Source organism: Oncorhynchus nerka, linkage group LG2 (genome assembly GCF_034236695.1).
Source record: "Oncorhynchus nerka isolate Pitt River linkage group LG2, Oner_Uvic_2.0, whole genome shotgun sequence".
Classification (NCBI taxonomy): domain Eukaryota; kingdom Metazoa; phylum Chordata; class Actinopteri; order Salmoniformes; family Salmonidae; genus Oncorhynchus; species Oncorhynchus nerka.
In genome coordinates this window covers 75,960,400-75,978,359 of record NC_088397.1, presented here as the reverse complement: position 1 = coordinate 75,978,359, position 17,960 = coordinate 75,960,400, and the positions used below count along the sequence as shown (strand labels likewise).

General features: G+C 43.7%; 1 protein-coding gene across 1 annotated transcript; it reads right to left on the bottom strand.

Moving 5' to 3' along the window:
• Window positions 1-4,540: 4,540 nt before the first annotated feature.
• LOC115117972 (protein phosphatase 1 regulatory subunit 15B) lies at window positions 4,541-10,552 on the bottom strand. Its single transcript, XM_029646490.2, has 2 exons — window positions 7,593-10,552; window positions 4,541-5,032 (listed from the first exon to the last, which is right to left on the bottom strand). Exons 1-2 carry the CDS (start codon window positions 8,250-8,252, stop codon window positions 4,841-4,843), a joined length of 852 nt encoding a protein of 283 aa, XP_029502350.2. The 5' UTR covers window positions 8,253-10,552; the 3' UTR covers window positions 4,541-4,840.
• Between the last annotated feature and the right edge of the window lie 7,408 nt (window positions 10,553-17,960).

Genomic DNA, 17,960 nt, shown 5'->3' with positions numbered 1-17,960 from the left:
GGTTTTAAGGAGACGAGGGCGTGAGCAGTATGCAATTGAGATCTCCACCATCTCAGTCGATCGAATGGTCCACTCCTGCTATGATAACATGCAAGAGCGACCTCTATTGGTTGATAATTACATTTACATTTAAGTCATTTAGCAGACGCTCTTATCCAGAGCGACTTACAAATTGGTGCTTTCACCTTATGACATCCAGTGGAACAGCCACTTTACAATAGTGCATCTAGGTCTTTTAAGGGGGGGGGTGAGAAGGATTACTTTATCCTATCCTAGGTATTCCTTAAAGAGGTGGGGTTTCAGGTGTCTCCGGAAGGTGGTGATTGACTCCGCTGTCCTGGCGTCGTGAGGGAGTTTGTTCCACCATTGGGGGGCCAGAGCAGCGAACAGTTTTGACTGGGCTGAGCGGGAACTGTACTTCCTCAGTGGTAGGGAGGCGAGCAGGCCAGAGGTGGATGAACGCAGTGCCCTTGTTTGGGTGTAGGGCCTGATCAGAGCCTGGAGGTACTGAGGTGCCGTTCCCCTCACAGCTCGGTAGGCAAGCACCATGGTCTTGTAGCGGATGCGAGCTTCAACTGGAAGCCAGTGGAGAGAGCGGAGGAGCGGGGTGACGTGAGAGAACTTGGGAAGGTTGAACACCAGACGGGCAGACGGGATAATGGAACATAACAAAAAAACTATGGGAATCAGACAACTGAATGTAATGTCAATGTTGAGCAGCTTCACTGTAGATTGTGTTTCAATATTCAATTAAAAAATATATAACTTTTAAGTATCTTCAACAAATACCACGGACAAATCCAAGTGTTTGTATACGTACATCATTGGTTTTAATTTATTAAAATGATTGCCATGTATCCACTATCCATAATGATCTGTAGAAGGATTTGTTTTTCTCTCTATATTTAGCCACCCATCTCTTATCCGATTTTGAGTGCCTCTAGGATTGAGGCTGAAATCTTTCTATAATCCTTTCTAGGCTGAGTATGCCTGTGGTGTTCTGGGGAGGCAGGCCTGTTGGTCTCTGACAGCTGTTTGCATCTGTGCATGTTTTCACCTCATACTGCACATTCCTGACTGGCTCCAGTTGCTAAGAACCACACATAGACTGACTCCATGCTAAATACTGGGGCCTAGTACCGCCCAGGTGCATACAATGTTACAGTACATTCGGATTTTTTTTTACTGTGTGGACAGTAGAAAAGTGGATTACTATATTCAGGTTTCCACTAGATAGCACAGCCACAAAGTAAAAATTGGCTATATTGTAAAAATAAACAAATATAAAAGGGTCTTTTGGGTCTTCATTTAAGGTTAGGCATAAGGTTAACAGTGTTGTTAGCGTTAAGGTTCAAATCTGAATGTAGGAAGATAAATTGTAGAAATTGTTGTTTTATAACTTCGTGTCTGTGATAGCAAGTGACAAACCTATCTACACTGCGTGTACAAAATATTAAGAACACATGCTCTTTCCTTGACAGACTGACCAGGTGAAAGCTATGATCCCTTATTGATGTCACTTGTTAAATCCATTTCAGTCAGTGTAGATGAAGGGGGATGAGACAGGTTAAAGAAGGATTTCTAAGCCTTGAGACATGGATTATCTGTGTCATTCAGAGGGTGAATGTGTTTTTATTTAACAAGGCAAGTCAGTTAAGAATAAATTATTATTCACAATGATGGACTACCACAAGGCCTCCTGCGGGGACGGGGATTTAAATAAAGGACAAAACAGACATCACAATAAGAGACACCGTAACACTACATTAAGAGACCTAAGACAACAGCATAGCATGGTATCAACACAACATGACAAGACAAAAGATTTAGTGTCTTTGAACGGGGAATTGTAGTAGGTGTCAGGCGCACCGGTTTGTCAAGAACTGTAACGCCCCCGTTTTTGTTTAGTATTTTTACGCTCAACAGTTTCCTGTGTGTATCGAGCGAGAATGGTCTACCACCCAAAGTACATCCAACTGTGGGACACATTGGAGCCAACATGGGCCAGCATCCTTGTAGAATGCTTTTAACGCCTTGTGGAGTCCATGTCGTGATGAATTGAGGCTGTTGAGGGCAAAAGACAGGTGTTGTTAATGTTTTGTACACTGTTTTATGGTGCAGTACCAGTTTGGGGTCAAGTGCCCTTTTATGATGATCATCACAACCCTCCCTCCAGTCCGGTGTTGCACCCAAAACAAATGTTAAAAATCATGAACGTCAAACAAATTAAGACCAGTAAATTATTTGCTGGGAAATATGGGGCAAGAAACAAGACAAACCTCATTCATAATTCAATATTGATTTATTTTCAATGAACATGGATTCAAAATGTATAAGTTATGCAGCGCAACTAACTTATTCTAAATTTTACAAAAATAAAACAATTTCATGTTAATTGTACCGACTAAAATAACACCAAGTTAAAGAGTTATATTCTTCAGATCCGAGCACAGCTTTCATATTGTATTTTTTTCATTCTGAGAATCACTTCAGAATAACGTGCGTTTCACATCCCTGCTTTTCCCCCACCTGGTCACAACAGAGGTTAACCCTTTATCCACAGTAGGGACACTAACCCCTCAACAATAGATACACAACACTGGGTCCGTAGAAGCGTCACAGGGTTAAATAGTAAGAGGTTTAAGTTCAGTGACTTTGGGTCTCACGAAAAGCACTTAAGATGTGTTATAGCGAGAGAAGGGCTTCCTTAACACATCTCCTTTCCAAGATGACCATTGATGGATGCAAGCTTTACATTTGAGAAAGCATAATTGAAGGTCTATTGGTGCAAATTGTAGATAGATTAAAGGAATTGTTTATTCTCGGAACCACCGTGAGGGAAGTAGATAGAGGAAAGGAGGCCATTTAAGACAAGGATCATGCACATACTTCCACTTAACCCTTATAGCCTTCACTTCAGCCCAGAAATAGTCAGAGGAGCTCTACTGACTGTTCACTAGAAATACCTGCTTGTTTGGCAATAAATCCCCGTAAGTCACTCTCAATAAGAGCGACTGCTCAATCAGGCTTTCCCAAACCTGGTCCTGCGAAATGATTGAAACCAGGAAGACACTACTACAATACAGGCTTGGTTTTAACACTAAACACCAATACAGTTGAGGAGTGTTTTACACTTCATACTGTAGGTTTACAACCCCTGTAGAACACGGTCAATGTTAGTGTGTACTCTGCATGGTTTTACAACCCCTGCTTAGTGTGTACTCTGCATGGTTTACAGGGAGATAACATTTATAAAAAGGAAAGAATAAACTCATTCAAAACTAAATTTGCTTTCCAAAAGCTCTTAAACCCCAATCCAGCTCCGGAGAGCAGTGTGACATTTGGCTGTGGGTGCAGAGTAGGATTATACCGAAACCCTTAAATACTGACCTGGGTTCAGATCACAATGACATGAAACTGAGAACACTACTGAGAGCAGTGACCCAGATGGATGTGTCAGAGAGAAGGACGGAGCAACGCCAAAAGCGCAGTTTAAATCAACGGGACAAATTGATAAAACCAATTTTAAAATGAAATATAAAATACACTTTTGGCTGTAGTGTCTTGTGTAGAGTTCTGTTTTCCAGTCAGGTTACTGAGCACACGGCTCAGCAGAATAGCTGCTCTGTGTTAGACTGTGTTTGTCCCACTGGAACCAGTAAGCCCTTCTACCTTTACATTACCTGTATACCTCCTAGTTAGCAATATGCAGTCGCCCTTAATCATATCCTATATTAGGTAATCACTCCACTGAGATTCAAACAAAACAGCAAACGATCAGGAAGCAGGCAGGAAGAAAGGGAGAACATCTGTATTATCAAGTCTTCAACACCCCAGACTGACAGTAAGGGGTCAGGAGAGAGAGGTGTGACGGGATGTCTTCTAGTCCATGGGTTCCCAAACATTTTACTTCCATAAATTGAGGTGAAAAAAAACCATGCACAGAACAAAGTAAAAATGTTGCAGATTTAAAGCTTTAAGTCTACACATTTTTTACTGAAGCTGAAATTAAAAATTATATTTTAAGAGATTTTTATGAGGAAAAATATACAGGTCCATTGTATTTTGTACACACTCTCTATTTAGATGATTAAGTATACGAAGAACGCCTTTTTCCATCCCAAAAATGCATAAAAAAAAGTATATCTATGTTTTGTAACGCACAAGCAACCCACCTGAACCCCTGGTCCCGACCCACAGTCTGGAAACCACTGGTCCCGACCCAAAGTCTGGAAACCACTGGTCCCGACCCAAAGTCTGGAAACCACTGGTCTAGTCAACAGTCTGGAAACCACTGGTCTAGTCAACAGTCTGGAAACCACTGGTCTAGTCAACAGTCTGGAAACCACTGGTCTAGTCAACAGTCTGGAAACCACTGGTCTAGTCAACAGTCTGGAAACCACTGGTCTAGTCAACAGTCTGGAAACCACTGGTCTAGTCAACAGTCTGGAAACCACTGGTCTAGTCAACAGTCTGGAAACCACTGGTCTAGTCAACAGTCTGGAAACCACTGGTCTAGTCTGGAAACCACTGGTCAGTCTGGAAACCACTGGTCTAGTCAACAGTCTGGAAACCACTGGTCTAGTCAACAGTCTGGAAACCACTGGTCTAGTCAACAGTCTGGAAACCACTGGTCTAGTCAACAGCTCTGAAGTGGTCTTTTCTGCACATCCAGTCTGAAGGTTTGGGAGTTGGGGGAGGATCACTGGGTAGGGGGGATGACTAAGAAGTTCTGATGCAGTCTGTTGAAAATAGGATTTAGGGACAGGGAGGGGTGTTAGAGGGTCACAGAGAAACAGGATTTACGATCAGTTGTGTTGTAGGGGTCAGAGGTTAGGGGTCAGCTGTGGTGTTGTCTCTGGCAGACGGTGAGGCGGAAGGTGGAGCTGAACACGTAGCCGATGCTCTCCTCCACCTCCTGAACACGGCGGAGGAAGCGACAGCGGTCTCTGGCTAGCTCCTCCCACGGCCCACGCCTGTCCTCATCGTCCTCGCTGGCGTAGAACTCATCCACCTCATCACAGAAACCCACCTGGAGAGAGAGAACTACATACGTCACCACAGACTAGAACCTCCTCACTGAAACAGCTGCAGGCCAAGTTTACTTCTGCATACATTCAAACTCACTAGACTACATTTCAGCTTGACAAAACTAGGTCAACTCAATATTACCTCAATATTCTGAAAGGAGAAACTGCAGTGCATAAAGCATCCAAAACGGAAACCTACAATTATGTCAACAACAAAAGACACTTCCATTTTAAAACGGTAGTCCTAACCCTGACATTCACACACATAATGAAAAACACACTTGCTCCACAGCTCTCTGCATTTTTTTTCTCCAAATTTCACTCAATCCATTTAAGAAACTCAACTAGGGCCTCTAAGCAGCATTCTTCATGTGACTATGAAATTGAGATTTATACCCATCGCTCATCACTGGGAGGCAACGCTACACGCCTGGAGCTGCAACCGTTTGGGCAGAGACAAGGAGAGGCAAAGAAAAAAAGAGGGGGGAAAATCGTCTGTGTGATGGACGCCCCATATCTCATCACAGAGACAATACATCTCCATAAGCAGCAGCCTACTGAGGTCACCAGTACCATCAGAGCGGAGGTTATTAGACGGAAGACACTGAAATCTGCTCGGCATGGGCTGAAGGGTTGGGAGAACGTTGTGGAAGCATTGCAAGAACGTTATGAGCCAGCGCGCCGAGCCAGAGAAATAAAAATACAAGGGCTTCAGAGAAATGTAATTTCCGTCTCGCTCAGTTATCACCGTTGCTAAGTAACATGGCAGTTGTGTGCTCCTAATAGGTGGATAATGTAATACAAAGGGCATGGAAAATACAGCCGGACTATATCAAAGACAGCCGTTGGATTGTGCTCATGGATGACTAGGTCTACTACTCTCATGGTGATTATCTTCCATTCCACTGACTGGGACAGACGTTTCACAGCAATGTACTGATACAGTTTTACTACTGCTTTAGCTACAGCCTTCATTCACATCTGTCTAACAGCAGTCAATGTGCCGCTTTAGCTACAGCCTTCATTCACATCTGTCTAACAGCAGCCAATGTGCCGCTTTAGCTACAGCCTTCATTCACATCTGTCTAACAGCAGCCAATGTGCCGCTTTAGCTACAGCCTTCATTCACATCTGTCTAACAGCAGCCAATGTGCCGCTTTAGCTACAGCCTTCATTCACATCTGTCTAACAGCAGTCAATGTGCCGCTTTAGCTACAGCCTTCATTCACATCTGTCTAACAGCAGTCAATGTGCCGCTTTAGCTACAGCCTTCATTCACATCTGTCTAACAGCAGTCAATGTGATGCTTTAGCTACAGCCTTCATTCACATCTGTCTAACAGCAGTCAATGTGCTGCTTTAGCTACAGCCTTCATTCACATCTGTCTAACAGCAGTCAATGTGCTGCTTTAGCTACAGCCTTCATTCACATCTGTCTAACAGCAGTCAATGTGCTGCTTTTGCTACAGCCTTCATTCACATCTGTCTAACAGCAGTCAATGTGCTGCTTTAGCTACAGCCTTCATTCACATCTGTCTAACAGCAGTCAATGTGCTGCTTTAGCTACAGCCTCCATTCACATCTGTCTAACAGCAGTCAATGTGCTGCTTTAGCTACAGCCTTCATTCACATCTGTCTAACAGCAGCCAATGTGCTGCTTTAGCTACAGCCTTCATTCACATCTGTCTAACAGCAGCCAATGTGCTGCTTTAGCTACAGCCCTATGAGTGACTGATCAGTCAAAGCATTTCAGCACATTTCAATGGGAATGTCTATAATGAAAAATGTTTTAATACATTATACAGAGCTGTAGAGGTTCACTAAGTGCACTCAGCCTCTCCGACTCTGGTCTCCATGGTACAAATATGGGAAGCTGATCACATGAGAGCGGTGGAAAGGGTTATTGCATAGGTTTCCATCACTTGCACAGTCAGACAGGAATACTAACACATAAAACAGAACAGCTAATACACAGTCAGTCCCTCTTCCCCTTTCTGTATGCTGTGTGAGTAATCCACTCCAAAGCTCTAAATCCATCTGTTAAGAGAATGTGGTAAAGTTTGAATTTTCCCACAACAACCCAGCCCAAAAACGGTGTGATAACCACGTCGGATAAGAAGTTTGAACAATGAGATCCAATTATTAGTTATTTTTTAATGAACGTCTTTCCAGACCACATGATCCGAAGTGATGTAGAAAAACTCTGGGCACATCACGTCAGTCACGGGGTCAGGAAAGTCTGGCGGGGCCAGCGGCTTATGTCGATGCAGTATGTAAGTACACCACAGGAGATAAAACAATGCTTCCTCTTCAGCTACTCATTAACAAACAGCCTCCAGCAGTTACCTGCTGAGTGGGAAGATCAGTCATTTTAGGAGTCATTGCCAGGTTCTCACATTTTACTTCAGTCATGTGAGTGACCAATGCCCATAGATGACAATACAATGTGACTGATACTATTTAAGAACAGACCTACCATTTTATAAAAACAGAATGAGGAACATATGAATAACAAGGTGTGTGGCGCTTTCTTTAGGCCTACCAGAAAGTCGCCAATACTGACCTTTTTGACTGTGATGCAGCCCGTGGTGGTGATCTCTGGGTTGGGAGGGATCTCTGAGAAGCCACTGTCCAGTCTCTCCTCTGCCTCCTCCTTCCTGTACTGGGGGGGTGAGTGGCTCTGTCCCTGACCATGACGGGGGGTTGTCTTGCTGCTCTTCTTACAGCGCGCCCCTGTCCCAGCTTTTACCCTTGTCCTGACTGGCTCTCTAGTCCTGAGCAGGGCCTGGAAGTTGAATGGGCTGTAGGGGTCTGAGGAGGTGCTGAAGGAGTCCCACAGCCTCAGGCTCTCAGCCTCATCCACCTCACTGCTGCTGGACTCAGAGCCAAACTCATCCACAGGAGAGGGGGAAGAAGAGGAGAGGGGAGAGGGAGGTTGCTCTGGGGGTGAGGTGTGAGGGGAGCAGGCTGTGGTGGCTGTAGAGGTGGAGGGGATGGTCCTGGGGTTGGTAATGAGGGCGGTGAAGTTTTGGGGGTTGTAGGGGTCCCTGCTTTGGCACAGTGAGTTCCACAGTCTCTCAGTCTCAGAGTCATCCTCCTCTTCATCGTCATCCAACAACTCGGAATTGGAGAATTCTGACGAGCCCTCGCTGTCGAAACCATCGTCATCCTCCTCGCTGAGTGAGTCGTCTGATTGGCTGTCGTCGCTGCAGGGGCTGCCCATGATGTAGGCGATGGCCTTGTTACTGCACTGGGGGGGTGGAGGGGGGCAAAGCGGTGGTCGACACTGGTGGACCCTCAGCCGCCGTTTCCTCTTCCTCAGAGTCTGAGAAGTCAGAGTCCTCAATCTCTTCCTCCTCCTCTAATTCCATCCCTCCAGTGGCAGCAGTCTCACCCACTTCTCTATGATTGGATGCATCCCTCTCTGGCCCACTCTCTCCAGAGCTCCCCTGTGTTGGTGTGTCAGATGTGCTGGTCTCTTCCTTCATCTCTGTGATCCCCTGTAGCTCTTCAATGGGAGGCCTTAACATGTACAGTCTGGAGGTGGAGTGTTCTTCTTCCAGACTGGAATAACCATTATCCTGGTCAGGGGTAAAAACTGCCACCTCACTGCAGGCAGTGACAGCTCCAACTCTGACAAGATGATCACTGATACCGACCGTTTCCCAGTGATGTAATGAGAAACTGTCAGGGAAAGGGAGAGACTCTGGCCAGGTGGCTGTTTGAAGGCTTCCATTGTCATTTGGCTCCTCTTTGTTGCAGGAGGCGCCATTGCTTTTGCCATCCATTGATTCGTTATCATCGAAATGTACAAACAGCCCTGTTGGCTTGGTAACCGTAGCCTTTGTACCACAGTCCGGTTGAAAACAATGACCATTACTGTTGTTTTCCCCAGTGCCCTCTTTTCTCCAAGACAAATTTGACAGCCACCCTTGGGCGCTACTGGTTCCCCAAAGCCCACCCCACCAGTTACCAGCGGTACTATTTTCTCTGGCTGACACCGCGTCAGATGACCAACCGTTCCCACCAAGTACATGCCCTTGGTCTGGGTGTTTCATTTCCTGAGCCGACGCTGCGTTCAACAAAACATGACTGAGAAAACCTCTCGCGATTGCGAGGTATCCTACCGAAGTTTGTTGCCTTATATTTAAGTCCATTTCAGCAGCATTTTGAATCCCTAACTCGTAAAGAGAATCTGCTGTCAACCAACTCGGAGTATTATCACCTGACGCTGCTAGCCCAGGGCTACCATGCTGGTATTGCAGGTACGATAGATGATGTGCATGGTGTTGAGTTCCAGGCAAGACGTCGTCCAGTTGTCTTAAAAATGTGCTTTCTGCCTCTACAAAGTTATCTTTGAAATTCCCACTGACCCACCCTGTCACATTGTGAGGCATGGCAGGAGTACTAGGGCGCCATGGTATATACTTTTGCAGAAATGACAGGGCAGGCCTAGAAACCGCGGAGAACATGCCCATCCACGAGCGCTCCTGGTTTGGTTGTCGGGGAGAGGCCACTCCATGCCCGGCGGGAGTGGATGGAGGAGTCTTCACACCAGAAAAGTGTTCCTCGCGATTCATGTTTTTAAACATTCTCAATACTGGCTTGTGGCTAACAAATGGTCACTATGCAAGATACATTAGTAAAGTTTCGATCAAGAATACCGTTTGACTGCTTGCTGCTGGGAAGTTTGTTAAAGCTTTTTGGTTAGTTAACTAGCTAACGTACACGTGTAGGACAATTTAACACGCTGACATTTAGTAGCTAGTTCACAATATATTAGTAACTCGTGTATTAACTAGACTGTCAAAATAAACATGCCAATCAAACTTTAGTCTGGCAATAAAGGATAACAAGAACCAACGTTAGTTATCTAGCTAACTAGTGCTAGTTTGAGCAGCTGTTACCGGGCTAGCTAACGTAATCTTGATTTTGAGAGCTGTTCGTTTCGCTGGAAGTTGCTAGCGACACATTTGAGAATAACTTGGTGTGCACTCCAGAGCACTGTCCATAATTGCAGGTGAAACATCCATTACTGTTGTCCCTTATCCATCTTCTTACACCGAAAGGCTAGCAATAGCATACCGGTTAGCTCTCCTGTTCAAGTGAATACCATCGTCCATGTTGTCCGCGGTATGGGAGACATTTTCCTGCGAGTGGTGGTTATACTTATTTCGCGCGGTAAGCATCGTACAAACAGGGGTAGTGAATGTAGAAAGTGAGCAAAGCCTTGGCGAGTCATAGCATGTTGAGAAATTCAGTATAAACGAAAATATACAATCCATTTTAGTCTTGGTTGGAGAAAAATCTGGTTAGTCTCGTACGTAGCACACCGCGACAGCGCAGATGCAAACCTTGATCCGAGACTTCAACGAAGCTCAACAATTCATTACAATAAAATCATGGAATGCATCCGCATGAGAAATGTAGTATTCAATAGATATCAACTAAATAGACAAGCTCGTTATAATACTTCCATGCGATACTTCTGTTTTTTTTACAATCATGGTTGCGTTTCCTTGTACCGTCGGTCGACTCCTCTGCCCACTTTTCAGAAGAGGATTTCATCAGAAAATGTAGGGGGCGTCGTGAAAGAGGTCTTGTGGAAATGTTTAGGGACCGTCGCAGAGTTACCGTCGTCAGTAATCCACATGGCGATTATGCATGACATGACACGAAATGTCCCTGTCATATAATGAAAGTGAATATCCTGACTCCTGCAGCATACTGCAGTGTATGGAAAAAGCTCAGTGTGACATGTTTTGAGATGGTGATAGTTCATGCAAAATAATGTCACAATACTGGGTTTCAAGATAAACTCTCAATAGTTAGAAATATTGCAGGAGTCGATGAATGCATTTGGCAGTCTTTCTAAACATATATACATTATTAACCATTGGGATCATATAGGCCTACTAGTGTGTTGAGAATCAAGTTCATGTTCCACTCTGTGTTGCTCTCCAGTTACAGGTTTTTGCATGGCTACCAGTGGTGGAAAAAGTACCCAATTGTCATACTTGAGTTAAAGTAAAGATGCGTGCTCAGTGCCCTCCTGTACTCCCTGTTCACTCATGACAGCATGTCCAGGCATGACTCCAACACCATCATTAAGTTTGCTGATGACACAACAGTGGTAGGCCTGATCACCGACAACAATGAGACAGCCTATAGGGAGGTCGTCAGAGACCTGACCGTGTGGTGCCAGGACAAAAACCTCTCCCTCAACATGATCAAGACAAAGGAGATGATTGTGGACTACAGGAAAAGGAGGACCGAGCACGCCCCCATTCTCATCGATGGGGCTGCAGTGGAGCAGGTTGAGAGCTTCAAGTTCCTTGGCGTCCACATCACCAACAAACTAACATGGTCCAAGCATACCAAGACAATTGTGAAGAGGGCACGACAAAACCTATTCCCCCTCAGGAGACTGAAATTATTTGGCATGGGTCCTCAGATCCTCAAAAGGTTCTACAGCTGCACCATCTAGAGCATCCTGACTGGTTGCATCACTGCCTGGTATGGCAACTGCTCGGCCTCCGACCGCAAGGCACTACTTAGGGTTGTGCGTACGGCCCAGTACATCACCGTGGACAAGCTTCCTGCCACCTCTATACCAGGCGGTGTCAGAGGAAAGCCCTAAAAATTGTCAATGACTCCAGTCACCCTAGTCATAGACTGTTCTCTCTGCTACAGCACGGCAAGCGGTACTGGAGCACCAAGTCTAGGTCTAAGAGGTTCCTAAATAGCTTCTACCCCCAAGCCATAAGACTCATGAACAGCTAATCAAATGGCTACTCACTATTTGCATCGCCCCCCCCTCCTCCTCTGGAACACTGCTGCTACTCTGTTATTATTTATGCATAGTCACTTTAATAACTCTACCTACATGTACATATTACCTCAATTACCTCGACACCGGTACCCCCTGTATATAGCCACTTTACTGTTACTTTACTGCTGCTCTTGAATTATTTGTTATTTTCATCTCTTATTTTTATTTTTTGTATTTTCTTAAAACTGCATTTTTGGTTAAGGGCTTGTAAGTAAGCATTTTTGTACCTGTTGTATTCGGCGCATGTGACACATTTCATGAATGGAAAAAGGATGCATTTCAGCTTAATTACGAGTCTCATAGCAAAGGATCTGAATACTTATGTAAATAAGGTGTTTGCTTTTTTATTTTAATACACTTGCAAAATGGTCTAAAAACCTGTTTTTCGCATTATCATTATGGGGTATTGTTTGTTGATTGATGAGGATTTTAATTTTTTTTATCCATATTAGAAAAAGGCTGTAACGTAACAAAATGTGGAAAAAGTCATGGGGTCTGAATACTTTCCGAATGCACTGTATACAGCAAAATTGTTGTGAAAGACTGTCCCTTTTGCTCCTGATTCCCAAAATACTTATGTTGTTAGTCATGATGTATAACATACAATGCAGCAGGTACTGTATGGACATCCTTTAATTTCACTGTGCAATATTGTCCATATGATAACACAGACACACTATCTCCAAACATAGCTAATAGTAATAGCCTACCTACAGTGGCTTGCGAAAGTACTCAGCCCCTTGGCATTTTTCCTATTTTGTTGCCTTACAACCTGGAATTAAAATAGATTTTTGGGGGGTTTGTATCATTTGATTTACACAACATGCCTACCACTTTGAAGATGCAAAATATTTTTGGGTGAAACAAACAAGAAATAAGACAAAAAAAACAGAACTTGAGGGTGCATAACTATTTACTCCCTCAAAGTCAATACTTTGTAGAGCCACCTTTTGCAGCAATTACAGCTGCAAGTCTCTTGGGGTATGTCTCTATAAGCTTGGCACATCTAGCCACTGGGATTTTTGCCCATTTTTCAATGCAAAACTGCTCCAGCTCCTTCAAGTTGGATGGGTTCCGCTGGTGTACAGTAATCTTTAAGTCATACCACAGATTCTCAATTGGATTGAGGTCTGGGCTTTGACTAGGACATTCCAAGACATTTAAATGTTTCCCCTTAAACCACTCAAGTGTTGCTTTAGCAGTATGCTTAGGGTCATTGTCCTGCTGGAAGGTGAACCTCCATCCCAGTCTCAAATCTCTGGAAGACTGAAACAGGTTTCCCCCAAGAATTTGCCTGTATTTAGCGCCATCCATCATTCCTTCAATTCTGACCAGTTTCCCAGTGCATGCTGATGAAAAACAACCCAACAGCATGACACTGCCACCACCATGCTTCACTGTGGACATAGGGTTCTCGGGGTGATGAGAGATGTTGGGTTTGCGCCAGACATAGCATTGTCCTTCATGGCCAAAAAGCTACATTTTAGTCTCATCTGACCAGAGTACCTTTTTCCATATATTTGGGGAGTCTCCCACATGCCTTTTGGTGAACACCAAACGTGTTTGCTAATTTTTTAAATTTAAGCAATGGCTTTTTTCTGGCCACTCTTCCGTAAAGCCCAGCTCTGTGAGGGTAGGCAACAACATCTCCACCCCGCTGATCCTCAACACTGGGGCCCCACAAGGGTGCGTTCTGAGCCCTCGCCTGTACTCCCTGTTCACCCACGACTGCGTGGCCACGCACACCTCCAACTCAATCATCAAGTTTGCGGACGACACAACAGTGGTAGGCTTGATTACCAACAACGACGAGACGGCCTACAGGGAGGAGGTGAGGGCCCTCGGAGTGTGGTGTCAGGAAAATAACCTCACACTCAACGTCAACAAAACTAAGGAGATGATTGTGGACTTCAGGAAACAGCAGAGGGAACACCCCCCTATCCACATCGATGGAACAGTAGTGGAGAGGGTAGTAAGTTTTAAGTTCCTCGGCGTACACATCACAGACAAACTGAATTGGCCCACCCACACAGACAGCATCGTGAAGAAGGCGCAGCAGCGCCTCTTCAACCTCAGGAGGCTGAAGAAATTCGGCTTGTCACCAAAAGCACTCACAAACTTCTACAGATGCACAATCGAGAGCATCCTGTCGGGCTGTATCACCGCCTGGTACGGCAACTGCTCCGCCCACAACCGTAAGGCTCCCCAGAGGGTAGTGAGCTCTGCACAACGCATCAACGGGGGCAAACTACCTGCCCTCCAGGACACCTACACCACCCAATGTCACAGAAAGGCCATAAAGATCATCAAGGACAACAACCACCCGAGCCACTGCCTGTTCACCCCGCTATCATCCAGAAGGCGAGGTCAGTACAGGTGCATCAAAGCTGGGACCGAGAGACTGAAAAACAGCTTCTATCTCAAGGCCATCAGACTGTTAAACAGCCACCACTAACATTGAGTGGCTGCTGCCAACACACTGACTCAACTCCAGCCACTTTAATAATGGGAATTGATGGGAAATTATGTAAAATATATCACTAGCCACTTTAAACAATGCTACCTAATATAATGTTTACATACCCTACATTATTTATCTCATATGTATACGTATTTACTGTATTCTATATCATCTACTGCATCTTTATGTAATACATGTATCACTAGCCACTTTAACTATGCCACTTTGTTTACATACTCATCTCATATGTATATACTGTACTCAATACCATCTACTGCATCTTGCCTATGCCGCTCTGTACCATCACTCATTCATATATCTTTATGTACATATTCTTTATCCCCTTACACTTGTGTCTATAAGGTAGGAGTTTTGGAATTGTTAGCTAGATTACTTGTTGGTTTTTACTGCATTGTCGGAACTAGAAGCACAAGCATTTCGCTACACTCGCATTAACATCTGCTAACCATGTGTATGTGACAAATAAAATTTGATTTGATTTGTGGAGTGTACGGCTTAAAGTGGTCTTATGGACATATACTCCAATCTCCCCTGTGGCGGCTTTGCAGCTCCTTCAGGGTTATCTTTGGTCTCTTTGTTGCCTCTCTGATTAATGCCTTCCTTGCCTGGTCTGTCAGTTTTGGTGGGCGGCCCTCTCTTGGCAGGTTTGTTGCAGTGCCATATTCTTTCCATTTTTAATAATGGATTTAATGGTTTTCCGTGGAATGTTCAAAGTTTTGGATATTTTTTTGGTGCCACTTACTTAGTGGTGTTGCAGACTGGGGCCTTTCAGAACAGGTATATTTATACTGAAATCATGTGACAGATCATGTGACAATTAGATTGCACACAGGTGGACTTTATTTAACTAATTATGTGACTTCTGAAGGTAATTGGTTGCAGATCTTATTAGGAGCTTCATAGCAAAGGGAGTAAAAACACATGCATGCTCCACTTTTCCGTTAAAAAAAAAATAATAATTTTGAAACAAGTATTTTTTTCCATTTCACTTCACCAATTTGGACTATTTTGTGTATGTCCATTACATGAAATCCAACTAAAAATCCATTTAAATTACAGGTTGTAATGCAACAAAATAGGAAAAAAAGCCAAGGAGGATGAATACTTTTGCAAGGCATTGTATATCGTATAATGCATGGTTCAAATCAAAGGAGGTTGGTGGCACCTTAATTGGGGAGGACGGGCTTGCGGTAATGGCTGGAGTGAAATCTGTGGAATGGTATGGAATACATCACACACATGGTTTCCATGTGTTTGATGCCATTATGAGCCATCTTCCCCTCAGCAGCCCCCACTGGTTCAAATGCACAACTCATGGGAATGTCTTAAGAATAGAAGATTGGACCAACTTGATTGTCAATGCTTTTGTGTGTGTGCCTCGTGCCTGGGTTGAGCTTTTAATACTTATGAGTGTGCCGTGCCTGGGTTGAGCTTTTAATACTTATGAGTGTCTCATGATAGGTTGTGTTATGATGTGGTCCTTTCTGGGTATAAATAATGGCTCCCCCCCTCACTCTCTCCTACACCCAGGTTCTGTTATCTCAGGTGGTAAATTCCTGGAGGAGACTCTCTCCTCCTTTTCATGCAGAGAGACCACAGAGTGAACATAGGATTTCACATGGCCAAACTCCTAAATCCCCAAAATGGGAAAATGAAACAAAATGTTCACTTGTAAGAAGGTGGGAATGGTCCGTGGACACTTAAGAGACGGGTATAACGAGTGTGTTTCATTTGGTGACCTCAAAGAGGACAGGAAACACACATAACTATATCTCTGAATGGGTACATTTCTCAATTATGGGGTTTGTTTCTAATTCTTGTATAAAAGGGATGAGTAAAGATCAAACTATTTGTGAAATGGTGTAATGTGATGTTAAACCTTTAATGTGAGAGAAATGTATTCCCTTTAAAGTATAACTAAGCCATTGGCCCGCCCCCGTGAGCACAGACATGATCAGGCGTCATAGACCCACCTTTTCTACTGTTACGAATAAAAGCCCCTCCTGAGGAAATCCTCTTCAGACCACGCATACCTCTGCGTAAACTAAGGTAGCACAGGTTTTAGTTTAGACTAAGCAAACCCACAGCGTGAGCTGTGATTGCAAATAGTTATTGAATTCCTAACCATACCACGTGGAGCATTGGCTATCGATCCCTACAGAATAAGAGCAAATCTTAGATACTAATTACTAGTCTGCAGCTAGAAATGATGTAAACCTGAGACGAGAATACCGACAACTGCTGAAACATCTATTCTATGAGAACATTTCTGAATGGTACTCTGAAGTATCCATTCTAACCATGAAAAACTTTGCTCTTCAGGGAAACAGAAAGAGAGAGACTCAGATGAACTGACTCTTTAGCAGACGGACCGGATTCCAATAGGAAAGATTAAGACACATGGGTCGTAAATATATATTGATTGCAATTATTCCCGAATGAGTGAGCGTTCATGTGCATAGGATTAGCATTTCAACTAATATAATTATCAACTGTATGTAGTGATCCCTTTTGTCTTTCCCGCTCTCTCAGTCCAACCCCCATTCCTTTGTCCACCAAGTCATCATAGCCCACTAGGGAATCTTACCTATCATTTGTTAGTAACATATCTTTCTTTTTGTTTATGCATTTCTGTGATTATTTAGTTAGTCAGTAAATAAATGATTAAGCCAATTGGTGTCTGGACGATTTATTGTAAAGGCTGGGTTTGTGCAGATTACCCAACAATTTACGACGTTTGGAAGGAGACTGACGTGAGGTAAAGAATAATTCAATAATAGAAGCCTAATTGATCAGATATTAAAATATCTGAAGAGTTATATTCTGAAAATTATAACTTTGTAATCTGAAGATTTTCCGTGGTGCCGACTTCCTAGTTAATTACATTTACATGATTCGTTTAATCACGTAATATTAATTACAGAGAATTGATTTCATAAAATAACAGTCTTTACTTTTAATGATGCCAAAGACACGACAGTTGGTTGGTTGGTTCAGTTGGGGGGCCCTAGTTTGTTATAAGCGTGCCTAGATACCAGACTGTAATTTGAATCTTTCTCATATGTAGTATAAAACTGGTATGGGGCATTGACTCCTAGTGCTCGAATTCCATACAGATGTAGGATCTTAATTTGACCACCCTGCTGCAGGAGAACTTTCCTGCAATGCAGGACATTTTAAACTTGTAGTGTATTTGAGGTTTATAATAAAAAGGCTTCTGAAGTTTGATTTTCCATTACGAAAATATATCAACCCATACAAAAATGTCCATTAATTATAATCCACATTATTAATGTTTTCCTGCTGTAGCTCAAATTCTACTGTAGATTCTCATCATCCTGTATTTATGTTTCTATGTGGTCATCTGTGGTCTCTCCGCTTTAGCCAGCAGATCTTGTCTGAGCAACACTCCTGCAATGATGAGCCTTCTTTCTCCACATAGAGGTTAACCCAGGGTGATTCACACTTAGCCTGATCTAATGTAATTGTTACCTCAGTATGGGGACAGCATAGAGGCCTGGGTGGATGGGTGTGATGGGACACAGAGGTACGCAGACTGACTGAGACAAATCCTCCCTGTCTCAAAGTAAACATAATTATCAGGGTTCGGCCATTGA

Excerpts from the sequence above, each read along its gene's own strand:
- LOC115117972 (XM_029646490.2), bottom strand. The coding sequence starts at position 8,252 with ATGGGCAGCCCCTGCAGCGACGACAGCCAATCAGACGACTCACTCAGC. Across the intron at positions 5,033-7,592 it reads GCTGCATCACAGTCAAAAAG|GTGGGTTTCTGTGATGAGGT; the intron begins GTCAGTATTGGC and ends CTCTCTCTCCAG.